At 47.7% G+C, this 17,949-nt stretch overlaps 1 protein-coding gene and 1 long non-coding RNA gene across 4 annotated transcripts; one reads left to right on the top strand and one right to left on the bottom strand.

The window, feature by feature from the left end:
* Positions 1–311: 311 nt before the first annotated feature.
* Positions 312–4,615, bottom strand: LOC120827705 (uncharacterized). Its single transcript, XR_013451425.1, has 2 exons — positions 1,081–4,615; positions 312–954 (listed from the first exon to the last, which is right to left on the bottom strand). It is a non-coding gene; the product is annotated as an uncharacterized LOC120827705 (long non-coding RNA).
* A 7-nt stretch (positions 4,616–4,622) lies between these two features.
* Positions 4,623–17,851, top strand: hook2 (hook microtubule-tethering protein 2). 3 transcript variants are annotated; one of them, XM_078084566.1, is made up of 22 exons: positions 4,623–4,889; positions 5,602–5,684; positions 6,437–6,509; positions 6,655–6,705; positions 6,807–6,939; positions 7,192–7,259; positions 7,589–7,654; positions 7,802–7,882; positions 9,549–9,715; positions 10,017–10,157; positions 11,057–11,258; positions 11,379–11,489; positions 12,280–12,367; positions 12,729–12,795; positions 13,129–13,266; positions 14,298–14,385; positions 14,828–14,862; positions 14,939–15,021; positions 15,101–15,204; positions 15,665–15,772; positions 15,846–15,917; positions 16,131–17,851. In XM_078084566.1, exons 1-22 carry the CDS (start codon positions 4,845–4,847, stop codon positions 16,257–16,259), a joined length of 2,133 nt encoding a protein of 710 aa, XP_077940692.1. In that variant the 5' UTR covers positions 4,623–4,844; the 3' UTR covers positions 16,260–17,851. The 3 variants fall into 3 exon arrangements, with proteins under 3 accessions (XP_077940692.1, XP_077940693.1, XP_077940694.1); XM_078084567.1 differs by having other exon boundaries at positions 15,846–15,919; positions 16,139–17,851; XM_078084568.1 differs by having other exon boundaries at positions 4,677–4,889; positions 6,406–6,509.
* Positions 17,852–17,949: the final 98 nt, after the last annotated feature.

The raw sequence follows: 17,949 nt of genomic DNA, 5'->3' as shown, positions 1-17,949 counted from the left end.
TGCACCTGTGAGCACAATCCCACACAAAACGGGCGTGAAGAGCGAGCTGGTCGGCGTGATGGCGTTTTGTGGTCTCTCTCTTTTTCAAACATGTGAAAGCTTCAGAATTTAAGAGAGGGACATTTATAGATTTGTTTATATCATGAAACAAACCTCTAAAATATCTTGTGTTAACCACAGGCATTCATCCAAGAGCTGACTAAAGAAACCCATTGACCTTAAGACAAGGGAACATTCCCATCAGCCTCAGCTGCACAATGTATTAGGGGGTTGATCGGCAAAGGTTTGTATGCTAATTAACCAAACCAAGACAGGTTGCACGTGTTTTTATTGTCATTTCGAGGACGTTAGCAGGCTGATGTTAGCCTTTAGCTTAAAACATTGCTGTGCAGCCTCACACTAACTAGAAAATAGCTAATATACTGTGTTTATAGGCATCAAATGGGTTGTGCAATTATCTGTGCAGGAATCCACTTGGACGTTTTTTAGATTGTTTTGAAAAGTAGGCACAGTTCAAGTCCTTACAGGCAGCCTGTCTCATCATACTGTAGTCACATTGTGTACTGCGTGTAGCGGGGTGGGAGGGGGGGGGGGGGCACACATCTGGCTGCTTCCGGGCAGGTCGACCCTCTCTGCGCACTGTCCCCGAGCCCATGTCAGCGAGACATCCAAGTTGCCGCGTCCCCTTGAGTCCCAACGTCTCATAGACAGTAATTCTGTTTTTAGAAGAACTAGTGTCGTGTATGAAAATGAGCCAAAACAACAGCGACGGCAGCGAAACGGCTACTTTCGGTGGTCGGGGGCCGACGAGTCTCCCATTGCCCAGAGGAACGGTGCACCTGATACCCTCAAAGGGGGTTGGCCCCAGTCCCAAGGACGCATGGAGGGACTCTCCCTGAGCGGAGGCTCTCGTTACCAGACCAATGTGACTCACTCACGCTGGCCATGTGCTGCCTGTTTGTGTGCGAGAGAGAGAGAGAGAGAGAGAGCACGGGTGAGCCATCGAAACAGAAAGCGAGACGTGGAGCGAGAGCGAGGCCGAGACTGACATAGGGACTTATCGAAGAAACAAAACCAAACCTGATTTTGCAGTGAGAGCACACGCGTTCTGCCGCTGACAGCGAGGGATGCTGTTGTGACGGCGTGCCGCTACATCACAGCCCACCGATCCTCACCCTCAATCCTCACCCTCAAGCCTCACCCTCGGCCTCGGCCTCTGCTTCCATGTTTACACGGGGTCGAGCCTGGAAAAGAACAGGGTGGGGTTTGACTGCTGCAGTTCCCTGCTGTCGCCATGAGTCACAATGAGATGTGGATCAATAAGTGGGGGTCATTTCTACAACCCAGCAAACCTTTGCTGTTTTCTGAGTGGTACACTCACAACCACCCCTGAGTCACCGGCGGAGGGCTGAAGCTGACTGGCCGTGCACTCTGTCGCGTGGGGGGCATGTGGTCCACGCACGCTGTATGTATGTGCTACGATTCGATTCGGGGATCTCAGGAGCCGTGTTCAAAGGCAGACAGACGTTCCTACGGGGCCACAAGCCGCCTGCGTTCGCGTGCACATATTTGAAAGTGAGCACTCCCCGCTATGTTCCAGAGGTGATTATTATTGGCTACCTGCCCGCCCCGAAGCCATAAATCTGTGTGAAGGGGAGGGTGGAGACAGCAGATAAGAGGGCCATAAATGTCTGTTTTACCTGTCCTGACCCATATGAGGTGATCTCGTGTCTAGAAAAGGGGCTTTCTGATCGTTCTCGTGGTGGTTTGTTTTCCACCTGCGGCCCTCACGCCCTCTTGTTTATTCGTCCATCTCTGTCCCGGGGTTTCGTTGTTGTCCTCACACCTGGGAGAGCTGTGAGGGGGGAGGAGAGGGGTGAATTGCTGCCAGTTATCCAACACATTCCTGCTCCAAATGCCTGGGCACAGCCCCACATCATTGGCATTCTTTCATTAAAAGGTGCAGCTTTTCATTTGGCTCTTTACAGCAAATTATCCATTTGTATGTAGCCAAGTACAGACCTATATGTTCTCACAGGTTGTCGGTTATTATATAACCGAGGCACAAAAATAAGCTACTTAAAGATCCCCCTCCAGACATATATTAAGACATTTAAAAAATGTCCCTGTTTGTCTAATAATTTGTACTTGATATGTTCTGTTTTTCAAGGAAAGGCATATTTTCATATTCATAAGAGTCCTGAAAAGTCATTTTCTCCATCAGGTTCTGACTATAAACAATGGGGTGCAACACCCGCGAGTGTTAGTTGTGTCATATTTTCTATATTCCAGTTTTTCTTTGTGCTCTTCTAATTAAAAAGTTCATTACAAAGTGATGGCAGTTGTTGGGTTGATGTGTTGCTGTCAATCAAATCCAAACAAACCACACGCCCACAGTCCAAATGGACACCAAGTCTTAATGCCTAAATATTAAGATGCAGCTGTTATGTCACAAAATCAAGCTCATACATAAACTGGTTAAACTGGAAATTAAAGAGAGCACCGAGAAACTTTCCTCCTTCAACAAATTGTCAAACTCTCTGGACAGCAGAGTGACACTCCGACATCCAACAGAAGAAACAGCAAGCAACACACATTTTAGCGGATAAAAGAAAATATGTAAGACACATATTTTCTGTCTACCATCCAGAAGAATTCCACCAAAACATTTGACCTCGTACAGGGTGCAGAATGCAGTAAATAGTTTGCCCTTTGCACCCAATGAATTAAAAAATGAAATAAAAAAAGGAACTATCCCCGTTTTCTTTCCAAACAACAAAACCGCAATCTTCAAAAAAAGGAATTATTGCTCAATCTATTCTGCTGGCCCTGCCAGTTCCCCCCAGAGGGACGCAAGTGCGTCAGTGTGGGGTTGGAAAAGAGGAGAAGTAAAGCCTTTTGACTTTCAGGAAGGAAACACATCTGGGGAATAAGGAGAGAGAGAGAGAGAGAACGGGTGAAAAGAGGAATTAGCGTGGAGGAAGAGGAGCCCGGCCAGAAATAGTCAGCCGCCACCAGGGCCCCTACCACACCTCCCGCCACTCCAGCGTTAGTCAGCCCTGACCTATCCCTGCACGGGTGACTAACGTCGCCGCTGAGCCTCTCCACAAGCCATGGACCTCACTTCCTCCCAGGTGTCTTCATCCAGTCCTGGGTTACTCAACTGCAGACCCCCCCCCCACACATCCACCACCACATTTACCCATTTGTCAGCAAACAACTGCTCCGATGGGACTGAAGACATGCCCAAACAGATGAAAACGAAAAGGAATCATAAAAAACACATAATAACAGGATATATATGAGGCGTTGGTGTCATTGAGGTATGAGCTACGATGGCCGGAGGGCACGAGTGGGTAAACAAAAGCATTCCTCCGGCTGGAAAACCATCTTGACAAACAGGAACTCTGGTCAGACTAATACGGTGCAGCCAGATGTAATGTGATGGGGACTCGTGTTGAACGGAAACAGCCACTATTTTGTCCCCCATGCAGGTGTTCAGCCCGCACAGTGGACTCGGGACACACTGTCGGGTTCGCCGGAGTAAACAGGAAGCACGCGGGCAGTTTTTTTTGTGTGATCGGTCACCATAGTTTGATGTGTGACGGCCAGAAGGAGCGCAGGAAGGAGACGTGTGTACAGGGAGCAGTGCAGATTACCAGGGAAAAGCGTGTACGTGGGTTACATCATGTTGTTTATACACGAGCGAGGCTTTTGACAGAAACCTGCTAACGCTTTCTTTCCCGAGCTGTGTGTCATCACAAACTTGTGTGACCTGGTCAGTAGTGCACTCCCACACTGGAGGTGAACTGGTAAAAAATGCCAATAAAACAAAAAGGATTTGATTTATATTTTCCCTGTTGTCCTACAAATCACATTTTTGGCTACTTGGAGAACAAGTCTGAAGACTTAAAGACAAAACATCTGTCACAGGCAGAGAGATTAGGGGTCGGCCAGTTGTGCGTAGAGCTGTTTCCAATGGCTGTTTGTCGGCTAGAGCCATCCAGTGGTGTTTTTAGGAACTAAGAGTACATTCAAAATAAAACTGCCTCCGACAGAGATATTGGCTTCTATTCAATGTTGTTCGTTTCTTCTTTAAACAAATAGCAGAAGAGAAAAAGGCCCCATTGTGGTTTTTTGGTGAAAAGAAGAGTGATTCTCACCGTTTTGATTATTTTCCCTTTGTCTTGTCGAAGGTATTAACTGGTAGCTCTCTCTGCTGGCCGCTGCCATTGATTATTAGTCCAATCAGATAATATTGTTTTTTAAGGTGCTCTTTTGGTGGATTTAAAAGGGGGTATGTAAATGTATCTTTTTGAAAATGTTACTCCTGATATTATATTCACATTTTCTCTTATTCTGGTTTTGGGATATGCATGTATTTGTGATATCTGTTCGTATTTATCAGTACCCCATTATCTCTGTCTGTTGCTAACGTTAAATTATGAATAATTTAAATCAAAGTCATGACCTTCTTTATTGGATCACCGGCGTCCGAGATCCCAAGATTCTGCGCGATTACACACAGAGAGCTTAAAACGACCGCAGGTTATTATTGTCTTCGTTATTATCATTGTATATCACGACCAGACGAGCTGACCCACAACTCAACAACATAATCCGTTTCCATGGGAACGCTCTTTAATACGGAAGCCCCGTTGGATAACTGTAAACGCGAAGGGGAGGAGGGGGGGCACGAGCTCGCGACAGGCCGCGGCTGAACAATGACTGACGCGGACAGCCGAAGAAGAGAGTAACAAACTTCGGGGATAAAAAAAAGTCTCCAGAGCCCAAAAAACCCGTCGCGTCTCGCAGCTGCCGCGGGCTTCAACAGGCCCCACAAGATGAGCGTGGACAAAGCAGAGCTGTGTGACTCCCTGCTGACGTGGGTGAGTTTGGCGTTAGCGAGGCTAACCGCGCTAACAGGTGGCATCAGGTGGCGGCCACGTAGGGGCAAATGCAGCGTCTCCTTACGTGACGTGAAGGCCTCGGCTCGCCCGGAGGAGACGAGGCCGGCCGGTTTGTCAGCGCACACGCAGCTCTGGGGCTTAGAAAGGAGTTTGGAAGCTAGCAGTCGCTAGCCAGCCGAGCTAACTAAGGTTAGCTGGGCAATGTTTGCTGTTGACGGTCTGTTTTGAGCTCGGTGCGGGCTGAGGGACTTACGCACTCATCCAACTTCTCCAGACCTGTTTGGTGCTGATCCAGAAGAGACCAGCGCAGGGACCGAACTAAGACCAACCACTATGTAAAGCTGTCTATGCAGGACTGATCCCTATCTGAGTGTCCCATATAAATAGTGTAAAAAAAGACCAAGTTGGACAAAACCCTGTTTTGTTTTTGTGACATTTGGGCCTTTCTGTTTGTATCACTTCTATGTAACATAAAAGCTGTTCTAAAACTTTGTTTTGCCCAAAAGAAGTATACCCCACTCATTTCTAACAATGGCCAAGAATAGTTCATGTTCATTTTAAAGTTTTTATTAATACACACTGAAAAACCCACATGTACACTTCCATCAGAATGCCTGTGTCTCGTCTGGTGTTGTTTTGGACTAACATCGTATAAGGACACCCCAGTAACTCTTGATGTCTCCCTTCTCAGATACAGACCTTTCAGGTGCCGTCATGCGACAGCGAGCAGGACCTGACGAGTGGAGTGGCCCTCGGACACGTGCTGCACAGGATGTAAGGGCTCATACAATATTATATATATATATATATATATATATATATATATATATATATATATATATATATATATATATATATATATATATATTGTACTTGTAGTCATTTAGATTTAGGCCTGCGTTGGGAGGGGGGGGGTTGCTGGTAGAAATCCACTCCGGGCCTTCTGATCCCATTTGCTTATCTGTGTGATTTGCACAAAATTGTGAAATGCTGTTATCTATGGAAAATTTGAACCATTTAAAGATTTGTGCGGTCAGCGTTGTTAAAAGATTGGTCAACTCAATAATAAATATTCTGAACTGTGAACTGCATGACCAGCATTTTGAGATTGGAGAAAGGTGATATTTGCAAGTAAAACATCATTGATGTGACCTGTCTGGCCAATCGGTGTTGTGATCTCTACAGCGTCTTCATTTCTTCTCCAACATTTCATCCTTTCACTCCTAAAGTTAAGTTCGCACCGCTACTGGATTATTTTTATTATTATCACCGTATGTGTTTCGGCGCAATCTGTGAGCTTAATTAGAAATTTGGTCAGAATAAAATAAAAAAAATGTGATGATTGGTTTAAGAAAATCAAACTGAACAACTGTAAATTGTATGATAGATTATTCTGCATCCTTGTGCCCCCCCCCCCCACCCCCCGGCCCTCCCTCCCTGCCTGTTGTTGTCACCTTTTTCACCCTGTGGCCTTTGTGTCAATGTTGAAATCCAGGGATGTGTCGGACTTGTGCTCTCGTTAACAGAGACCCTGCCTGGTTTAATGAGACGTGGCTGGGCAGGATCAAGGAGGAGAGCGGGGACAACTGGCGCCTCAAGGTAATTTGTGAAGCAGCAGGATGTGACAGAATACCTCACGGCGACCTAGAATAACCAAGATCTCTAGGCTTTCTTTATTTTTACTTTATTTCTCCTCATTAAAATGAGAATCAAGATTGTGACTACGATTTTTCTTTTCTCTCAGGTCAGCAACTTAAAAAAGATTCTAAAGAGTACGCTGGACTATTACCATGATGTAAGACGACTTTAACTTTCACCAACCATCGCACGTAGAGTACACACCTTTTTAAGCCCACTTAATCCTAACTGTCACCCCACCTTACCTCCCACGAGCAGGTGCTCGGTCACCAGGTGTCGGATGAGCACCTGCCCGACCTGAACCTCATAGGAGAGATGGGAGACGTCACTGAACTGGGCAAGCTGGTGCAGCTCGTGTTGGGCTGTGCTGTCAGTTGTGAGAAGAAACAAGGTAAAGTGTGCGTGTGCTGAATTACCACCCATCCGCACTCTCACACCTAAAGAAAATCAGCAGTTCAATCATCAAGTTTCATTTTGAAGACAAAAAGTGATAATTTTGTTTTATTTGAACGTGAGCTTGATGAGCACTGGTTCTATGAAAATACTGCTTCACTCGGGCTGGTTTTGTTCTTCTGAGAGTATTTGTGTTAATCCGCAATCAGCTGCACCGTCACGGCTCTCTGTTGTCTTCTCCCAAACACAGAGCAAATCCAGCAGATAATGACACTTGAGGAATCCGTCCAGCACGTCGTGATGACAGCCATTCAGGAGGTGAGCGTGACTCTCGCTCATCCGCTCGGTTTCTCTCTGCTTTGCATTAATCCCGGCTCTTAGTCATGGTTCAATTTAAAGAAATCCGGATAAGCATAAGACTGAACGGAGTCCCAGAAATCCGACACTGAGGTATTTCAAGCATATGTTTAGTCTTTAATTTGCACCCATGGGGGCTGGAAATGTTGAGCATGGGGAGAGTAAAAAAAAAAAACTGACCTGTTCCAGGTTTTTTTCACACAAAATATTATTCTAAAGAAAACCCAATGCAGTTGCGATTATTTTCCATGCTTTCCATTGACTTTGCTGTGACCCTTTTTCTTTTTTAGCTCTTATCAAAGGAGCCTTTGTCGGAAGCAGGAAGCCCAGAGACATACGGGGACTTTGACTACCAGGTGAAACTCGCAACACAAGATTCATGTAGTTTTTTGCCGCAGATCTTTTACATCCTTCTTTTGTGTTTCGCCCTTTGATTCATGTTTACTCCCTCTGGTATGTCGTCTGCCCTCGGTCTTCATGTTGTGTTGCTTCTGTGTTCGCAGTCCAGGAAGTATTATTTCCTAAGCGAAGAGGCAGACGAGAAGTTGGACCTGAGCCAGCGCTGTCGAGACCTGGAACGCCAGGTTAGTACCGTCTGCAGACGTTTCCTGAGACATTCAAGTTTGAGGACTTTGGATTTTTTGTTACGTCAAGTGCGTTTCAATACCACAGGGCACAGAATCCTTTGGGCAGCAAGCAGCACATAAAGAGCAGCGTAATGTATCGGCTCACGGTGCAGCACAAACCAACATTGGCGTAGCCAAGAAATCGGTCAATAATTGGGCTTCTGATTTCGTGCTGTAGTCCTCCACACAACAGCAACAACAGCAGTGAAGGGAAGTCTGTGACCTTGCTGAGGAGCTGGAGCTGTGCAGCCTGTCGCTTGCCAAAAGAAGTATTCCGGGTTTTTTGGAAAGGACTGCAAAGTCCGCTGAACCCGCAGTGACCCACAAGACTAGATGGCTTCATGATGAAGGTTGTCCTGTGTTACGGGGGTCGACCGTTGACCTCGACACGTCACTGTCCTGGCTGAGCCCGGTGTTAAACCTACTACGTGGAGACATAGAATCAAATAGTATCAACAACGGGAATTAATTGCATTAAATCCAAACTAACTTTATGATGGCATAATAGTGCTTGAATTTAATATTTGATTTCAGTTTGTCATCATCTCAAAAGTCGAGCTATTTAGTGGATATGGAAGTTGTTTTCTCATTTAACCTCTGGACGTAGCTGACCTTCAGGCCGACTTCTGCTGTGTGGCATCGTGCTGTGGAATGTGTGTGCCTGCAGCCTTTTTCTTTCTCTTGTTTGTTGCTCTGACCCTTATTGATTATCCCGCCATGTACTCCTGCTTGTGTTCCCACAGCTTGTTTGTGCACCGCTGACTGAAAGCGGACTAATTTTGTGCATTTCAAAGATGCATTTTAGTCAATAGTTGCATAACACAGAGATAAAAGTGCCACGTTGCCTGGGGATGGAGCAGTAGCCAACAATAATTTGTGCTGCTCTCAGCCCACCTGTTTGTTTACTTCGCAGGCCCACGCGTTACGGATTAGTCATTTGAGTTGTTTTGGAAGCTATTTACTGTTACTGGTCCTCAGCTAAAGCATGCAATCTGTCCTTAAAGTTCACTGTGGGGTTTTGCCGTATTCAAACTGGAAAGGTGTCCAGCAGGTAAGTACACCCACCCCCTTTTTTATTTTAGTATCGGAATGGCGGCTTGTCCAACCCCCGACTGGCACACAAACATCATGCCCCCCCCCCCCCTCCCGAAGCAGCAGTATAACAAACAGCTTTACATATTTGTCTGTTTTTTAATCATGAGAATCTGGTTTCTGACCCCGAGGCTGCTGCTAACAACGTCACTATTGACAAAGTCCTGTGTGCCTGAGACCGTTGAGAAGCAGCTGACTGACTTCTTAAACCTTCAGCATGTGAAATGACACCAGAGCATGTGTGAGGGGTCCCGTGAGCATGAAAAGTGTGAGGGGGGGGGGTTCAGCCGCGTGCTCATGTTTTGTTTTTTCTCCGGCTTGCTCGTGTGAAAGACGCCCGTTGCTCATGTCGCCGTTCTCCATGTTGTTTCCTTTTCGAAACAGCGTGGAGGACTTTTCTAATGCATCCTCGATCTCCTCTTATCTTCTGTCACTTGTTGTACATCCGTCACTCGTCTCTCAGCAGTCCGTTACCGTATCTTTTGGATTCTCCTACACACCGCATTTGCGGCGTTTTTCTCTCTCTCGGCAGCTGTCGGTGGCCCTGGAGGAGAAGTCTTCCCTACACGCGGAGACGCGCTCTCTCAAGGAGAAGCTGAGCCGCTGCGACTCTCTGGACGCCTCCGCCACCGCCATCACTGGCAAGAAGCTGCTGCTGCTGCAGAGTCAGATGGAGCAGCTTCAGGAGGAGAACTACAGGTATGAGCTGTACACACACACACACACACACACACACACACACACACACACACACACACACACACACACACACACAGTGTTGGAGCTGCCATAGAAAACGGCTCAGGGTTACAATGCATGAGCAAACACTCACAACGCCTTCCCATAATGGATGTTTTTTCCGCATAATAACAACATGTGCAAATGCAAATCCAATGCTTTTGGCTTTGTCGTTATGACCCATTTAGTATCTCACCATAAGCCCATTCAGTTTACTCGGTGACTCTCTGGCATATATAAATGAAATGAAACCATCTCTCAGACTGGACACCAGCAGAGACGACATGCGTGTGCGGGCGGAGGTCCTGGAGCGCGAGGTGATCGACCTGCAGCTCCGGAACGAAGAGCTCACCAGCCTGGCTCAGGAGGCGCAGGCCCTCAAAGACGAGATGGACATTCTGAGGTGAGCGTTGCGTTCCTCCAAACCCCCCCCCCCCGGTGCGTTGAATAAAGCGGTGCAGAAAGCCCCGCTTGGTGGGCGTCGGATCACATGGCTGAAGGCGTTTGTGTTCTCTGTTTTGTAGCTTTCCAACGCAGCCTTTTTGGGATTACATAATGTTGGACAATACACAATAGATTATTTTGTTTAAATGCAATTCTTTTAAGTGAGTCAACAGTGTGAAAACGTCCTCCTACGTGAGAATGGGAAACATATTGTAAATATTGGCTGAGAATAACAAAAACTTAAACCAACCAGTACATCTCTTGTCTCACTAAAGGAAGTCTGGTGATTCTACATTGTTGTTACCGTCAATAAAACCCCACGAAAAGATCAAAACCAGCAGTAATTGATCCCAGATACGAGCAGCACCTGATTGCGCTTCGTCTTCTGGGCAATAGCGCTTTGCTGTTGTCCGGAAACTATTAAAAACGCGTCTTTTGTGATTCACCGTCGCACTGCGTGAGCTGTTGCTTTCATCCCTCAAGGGGAAACTAGCGCCCTTTCAAGTCAATCCCGCACCGTCATGAATACTCGCAGGAAAGCGGTGAGGCACCAACTGACACATCGTTAGATTTGATCTTTTCGAGGGATTTCGCCAATGCAGAACAACACCAGCTTTCTCCTTTTTAAGCAGTAGTTCATCTATTATCAATTTGCACTCACAGAAACAACTCCCACTCTGCCCACACGCAGACGTCCGCTCAGCGCCTCTCCGACATCTGTGTTGATAATACCAAGCTCGTGCATCGACAGCGGCCTGCGTCACAGTGGTCTTTCTTTCCAGCACTTAAGCGCTGATTCACTTTTTATTGTATTTTATTATTTCTGAGCTTGGCACTCCTCCCCCCCTCCCCCCACAGGCACTCGTCTGACCGGGTAAACCAGCTGGAGGTGCTCGTGGAGTCCTACAAGAGGAAGCTGGAGGACCTGGGAGACCTGCGCAGGCAGGTGCGCCTCCTGGAGGAGCGCAACACTGTGTACATGCAGCGCACCTGCGAGCTGGAGGAGGAGCTGCGCAGGGCCAACGCCGTGCGCAGTCAACTGGACACCCTCAAGAGACAGGCAAGCTGTGGGTCCGTAAGAGGGGGGGGGGGGTGCTAGTACCCGCCTGACGTTTCTGTAGGTGTGTGGAGAGCCTGTTCCAACCCCGCCTGTCGCTGTGCCCTCCCCCGTCCTGCACAGGCTCACGAGCTCCACACCAGGCACTCGGCGCAGGCCGTGAAGGCTGAGAAATGGCAGTTTGAGTACGAGAACCTTTACGACAAGTACGACGCCCTGCAGAAAGAAAAAGAAGTGAGTTGGCGAACGTTGTCGGGAAAGCGAAGGTTCAGTCGTAAGGAAGGGAGACTCTCGGCCAGTGCGGTTCGTCTGTCGGAGCACCCGGTCCGAGCGGAGGCCCTCACCGTCCGCGGACCACGTCGCACGCAGTGACGCTGCTCTTACTTGCGGCGATGCCGGCGCTGCGTGGAGCAACATTTGCTGTGACAGGGCGCGCGCATTCTTGCCGGAGGAGCTGCTGCCAGGCAAATGTCATTCTTCAGTGGACTCCCACGTCCTGTGTCGACTCTCGCACCTTCTGCAAACTGACAGGAGTGATTAATGTCCTCTGTAACCCGTGGGAGGGATTAAGAAATACATACTGTACTCGTAGGGAGTGTACTTTTACTGTGTGCTACTTCGAGGTAGTGTGGTGAGCCACATAAAAGAAACCCAGAGCCGATGTGAATCTGACTTCCCCACAGTTACTGACATTATAGTTAAAGGTAGTTTTTCTTTTTTTTTTTGAGCACGTCATTGCTGCTCTGAATACACCTAATGCCCCCAGCAACCGAACCACGCTGTTTGTGGGGGTTAAACATGGATCACTCCCCCAATTGACTCCACATACATACAAGAGGATCATTTTGGCTATTTGGCACTAACCATTAAACTACGCGGTAGCTGAGCTTGCCTTTTCGTTTGGCTTTTCCATTCCACGCATGCCGTTTTCATACCGTCTTTGGATGTTTAGATCCGACGGGCTCAATACTTCCAAACCAGTGTGACGTTATGCTGAGGTGTTCCGTTGTGCTTCGTTCCTCAGCGTCTGATCTCTGAAAGAGACACCCTTCGAGAGACAAACGACGAGCTCCGGTGTGCACAGGTGCAGCAGAGGGGTCTCGGTGGATCTGGTGAGTCTTAACGACACCCCGTTAACGACTACAAGAACGGGTAGAAAGCTTCTGGACCAGGAGGGGGCGCCAGCACGAACGCTGAGCAACGTGCTGCTGTGGAATGTTTTAAAGCCCCTAAAATAATATCCACTATCGGCGCCCTCTACAAAGGAACAAGACTGCCATTTTAACTGGCTGAACAAGGCTGATCCACCTCGTCCCCCATCAGTTATTACTTGGTGGTATTTGGGGGATTTTGGCTTCAGTTTGCTGTCATTCTTGGATTAAAACAAAAATATTTAAATCGGGGTACTTGATGAAAAGCGAGTTCAACTACTTGCACACACTTAATCTCTCTTCCCCCCCCCACTCTCTGCAGGAGGCTTATGTGACAGTGGTGTCACCGTTGGAAACCTCGCTGCAGAGATCATGCCCACCGAGCTCAAGTATGTCATGTCTGTCGGGCTGTTCCTGGGTGTGGGGGCTCGCGCGTTGAAGCGTAACCGATGAGATTTCCTTTCTAAACCCGTAGCAGACATTAAGTTGGTGTCACTATCAGTAGCTCACTCGCGCCCTACATACATTCAGCGATGGTCGAAGGGGCGCCGCCCCCCCCCCCCCCCCGAAATAGCAACGAGCGCTTCGCATTTGGCCCACGTGTTATCGGACGAAGGCGCGGCCGACCCTGCATACCTTACTGCATACCTTCTGTAGCTGCTTCATCTGACCTCCGCTTTGTATTCGACCCCCCCCCCTCACATGTTCTTTCCCTCGGACAGGGAGACGGTGGTGCGCCTCCAGAGCGAGAACAAGATGTTGTGTGTCCAGGAGGAGACCTACAGGCAGAAACTAGCGGAGGTGCAGGCCGAGCTGGAAGAGGCTCAGCGCAGCAAGAACGCCCTGGAAACTCAGAACAGGTGAAGCAGTTCAAGTAATAGTTTGAGGTTTTGTTCCACTCCTTTCCCCGTCTAGGTCACCATACTGTGTGTTCCTGGACATTAAGCTGGCTGTTCAGCTGATAGTGGGAGTGGTGTCTGCCTAAATGTCAACTCACCCTCTGGACTGTGTGCTCAACTGAGCTGTGTGGGCTGGACTGGAGGACTGTGTGTGCGTGCCTGAGGGAATGTGGGTGGACTGCGTGTCTGTGTGTGTGTGTGTGTGTGTGTGTGAGTCCTTGCAACACCAGGCCCAGGGTGTGGGAAGCAGCAACAGGAGGAGAGGAGTGAGCATGCTCAGTGGGGCAGAAGCAGTGAATCGACACTTGGGGGAATGGGTGAACTCAAGTACACAGATCCACGTGATGCTTTGCATACATCTTCCACCCACAGTACGCACCTTTCCTCTGTGGACGCAGCGCAGCCATGTCTGTAACACGGTTATAATGCCATGAAAAACTATTAAATTACAGTACAAATTTCATCTACTCTACTATGCAGCTCTCCTGTTACCTCTAACCGACACAATTCTGTTTTCAGAACCTTTGTCACCAGACTATTGGTCTCACGCGAGAATTTTTTCACAGAATCTGGTTACTTCAAAAAGCGTATTTCAGATTCTACAGAGGTGAGGGTAAGAATGAAGATTGACCGGTAGATTGAGAGCTTTGCCTTCCGGCGCAGCTCTCTTTTTGTGCAACACCGCTGCTTGATTCTCCGGCCAAACTCGTACTGCGTCTTCCCCTCACTCGCAAATGAGACCCCGAGGTACTTGAACTCCTTCACTTGGGGTCACATTCCCGAGCCATCGGTTTCCTGCTAAGCACAGTGGCCTCAGATTTAGAGGTGCTGATGCTCATCCCGGCGTTCACCAATCGACGAGGCCATGCATGAAAATCTTGTGTAGTTTTGCAGAATGCTGCCAGTGGGATGTAGTGTTCAGCGAGTTAAACTTTAACCTTTTCATTCGCTCTTTCTGCTCCTGACAGTTTGTCCCCCGTTTCTTTCCCCAGACTAAACCATCAGCAGATCTCCGAGCTGCGCTGTCAGATCGAGGAGCTGCAGAAGGCGCTCCATGAGCAGGACAGCAAGGCGGAGGACGTAAGTCTGGAGACCTCCTTCCAACCCCCCCCCCCACCCCCCTCATTTCAAACAAGCCTGTTGAATCGCAATCAAGACCCACTGTGCATGTGAAGACCGGACTAGCTGCACGGCACACAGAGTATATTGAAGCGGCTTGGCTGTAGACTGCACTGTTTGTTCCACTGGTACATGTTGTGTTGGAAGTTAACCCATGTTTGCTGTGCTGAGTCAGCGTTAACTCCTGCTCCCTCTGTGCCTGTCTCTCTCTCTCTGTGTGTGTGCCCCCCCCACGGCGATCAACTCCGCCAAAATCAGGCCATCGTAAGTACGGCCCTTCGTCCAACTGGCCCATGATTCAACTCCCAGCTTGATTTTGCAGCTTGTGTGTTTTTTAAGGAAAGCCTTGTGCGTTAGTTTAGAGTTTGATGTTGTTTTTGTTTTCCTCTCTCCTTCCGTGAAGTCCTCCTTGCTGAAGAAAAAGCTTGAGGAGCATTTGTAAGTACTGCTTCTCTTCTATCATTCCCCCTCGCGTGTCCCCGAGTCAACCAGCACATTCCTGTGTTTGTTGCAGGGAGAAGCTGCATGAAGCTCACTCGGACCTTCAAAAGAAGAGGGAGGTCATTGACGACCTCGAGCCCAAAGTGGACGGCAGCAGTGAGTCCAGTTGTGCTTCCTGTCCAGTGTTCCCCCGTTTCTCCTCCTCACCCGTGCTTTGTCCCCCCCCCCCCCCCAGTGGCAAAGAAGATAGACGAGCTGCAGGAGAGTCTGCGGAAGAAGGACGAGGACATGAAGCAGATGGAGGAGCGATACAAGCGCTACGTGGAGAAGGCGAGAACGGTCAGTCCTCTGGAGCGGGAACACGTCGCCCTCGGCGTATAAAACTTGTTTTTAAAACTAGTTTAAGTGACACCAGGACGACGTCACCCATCAAATAACAGGTTTTGGTGGAAAGAAAAGTTCTCCCGTGTTTTTGTTTTGTGAAAACTCCCAAGTTGGAAATTAAAAGGTGTGGAGTTCCAAAGACGTGACGTCACCCGACCTCGCTCATCCGGTCGGCTCCACACCACATTATTTACCACATCAAGCGTAATGCGATGTGACAGCCGGCTCATGGATTCGCTGTTGTTTTGCCAAATTGTTCATGCAGGTGCCAACGAGGAAGGAGGAAGAATGTGTGCAATACAAAGAGATTTCTCCGGTTCTACTGAATGGATCCTAATCCGTTTTCTTTTTTAACCGTTCATTGAGTCTGGATTGCTCTACTAATCTCAAAAAGCAATGTCCCTAATGTGCGCAGGTGATTAAAACCATGGATCCCAAGCTGCAGCCGGTGGCTGCGGCTCCAGACGTTCAGGCCCTCCAGAACCAGCTGACGGAGAAAGAGAGAAAAATCAAGCACCTGGAGGTATGAATCTCTCCAACGTAAAGAGACAAAGTAGGTCACTGCATCTCACTAATGCGCGATGATCTGTTCACAGCACGACTACGAGAAGAGCCGAGCCAGGCATGACCAGGAGGAGAAACTCATCATTACTGCATGGTACAACATGGTAAGTGAGTGTACGAATGCATAAAAACATGCAGAGCGCCTACAGGGACTTTGCCGTTTTCATGTCTCGTACATTATTATTATTGAAAGAGATGGACGGCCAAACAGGGATTTTCTATGACTGCACGAAACACAAGTCCTTACTCCTCTGCACCGTCTACACACACACACATACACACACTGTTCACTGCTCCTTTCCCCTCTCCCTCCCCAGGGCATGGTGTGGCATCAGAAAGTGACCGGCGAGCGGCTCGCTCCCTCTAACCAGGCCATGTCGTTCCTCGCCCAGCAGAGGCAGTCCACCAACGCCAGGAGGGGCCTGACGCGCCCCCAGCCCAGGTGAGGGGTCCGGGCGGGAGGCCTCACGTGATCCGTGGTCTACTCGTGCCCTGAGCCCCCCTGTATCTTTGCCTTAATGCCTTCTATTTAAACTGGATCGCTGCACCTCAGAGAGTATTCTCCATGTTGCTGCTGCCCCCTGCTGGCACTTAATGGTAAAGCGTCTTTTTTTTCCCGGAGGAGAGCGGTACTCTGCTGCTGATTTAGATGGAGTTAACTCACAAAAACAGAAATGAATGAAGAGCCCGTCTCACCTTTTTATTAGGTTGGCTTTTATTTCCTCTTGGACTGTTGGTCTGTTTTTAACGTTTTTCTTTTTCTCTCGTGTTATTCAATAGGATGAACTGTTCAAATGCTGTAGTCGAGAGAGTAGAGTTTTACTGTCTATTTTAGGTGCTGAAGAAGACGAAGTCACATACAGATTATCACATTGAGCCTCTTTGGTTTTGTTCATTCGTTTTGGATTTTCCTGTAACTTCGTTGTCATGACTGTGTTTTGAGGAGTTTGACCTTTTTTTTTTCTTCTTCTTCTAATTTGACGGACCTTGAGAAGATGTAAAGGCCACAAGTGTCAGTGTGTGTTATTGGCTTTAGTCCTTGTGTCCCTTTTTTTTTTTTTGCATCCACTTGAATAATCTTCTCCAATGTTAATATTCATAATTATAGTCTAGTCTTCCCTAGAAGGGTGCGTTTGTTTAGTGCCTCACAGAAATCTAAACGCTCCCTCTATCGACGTGTCGGCCCTCTTCTCCCCGTCTCACTGGGCTCAAATATACTTGGACGACACGTCACACTGCAGGCTCGTTTTCATACAATGATGGTACTTCGACTCCTTCCTATAATTTTTCTGAACAAAGTTCTCTAAATATGAATTTGATGATTTCATCAAAAGTATTTATTTTTTTATGCCCCTTTTCCCAAAGTTTGTAACTTTAGTTGTGTAAAGGACCTAATTGCACTCATTACTTTTGACTCTACACTCATTTTAATATAGGCAATTTAAGGCCTCACACTTTACTGCAGACACTGGAATCCGTAATGTGGTTTGAGTCCATGATGATGATGATGATAATAATAATAATATGACTGTTTACCACCGCTGGACCTCATTTGCATTGTAACTGAACTGGAAGCAAATAAGCTGGAATGGTTTTGTGAACACAATATCTCCGGCTGTGTGTGTGACAGACCATTTATCAACACTACGTCGGACTCTGATCTCTAATGGTTCGTTTCCCTTTTCAACGGACGTAGTCCTTCGATTCCGTCCCCGATCAGCGCTACTGTTGAGTGACTTGTACTTTGTCCCTGTGCGTGGTTGCTATGACGACGCAGACCAGAGACCTGTTGTGTTCATACATTGTTCTGTTCTTTACTGAAGTTCCATTGTTAGTTGATATTTATGGTGTTGCGTCACTTTCTTTGCTGCACATTTGCATGGCTTGAGGGGGTTAACTTTTAGGCAGTTTGATTGTGTCATGTAGTGGTCTCGTGGATCATAGTCGTCTTCTCACAGGGATCTGAGGCAAGTTGGAAATCAGTAGCATGTCTGTTCTACTTTTGCACTACAAATAAATGGGATCTTAAGACAAGAAATAGTGACTTGTGTTTTCTGAGCAAATACATTCAAAGTAAACGTCAGGACTGTTTAACAGTTCTGAATAAAACATTCATGAAAAGCAGAAACTTCCATT

This window comes from Gasterosteus aculeatus, chromosome 11 (assembly GCF_964276395.1).
Source record: "Gasterosteus aculeatus chromosome 11, fGasAcu3.hap1.1, whole genome shotgun sequence".
NCBI lineage: Eukaryota > Metazoa > Chordata > Actinopteri > Perciformes > Gasterosteidae > Gasterosteus > Gasterosteus aculeatus.
The sequence above is the reverse complement of the archived record's forward strand: the minus strand, read 5'-3'. Positions and strand labels throughout refer to the sequence as shown.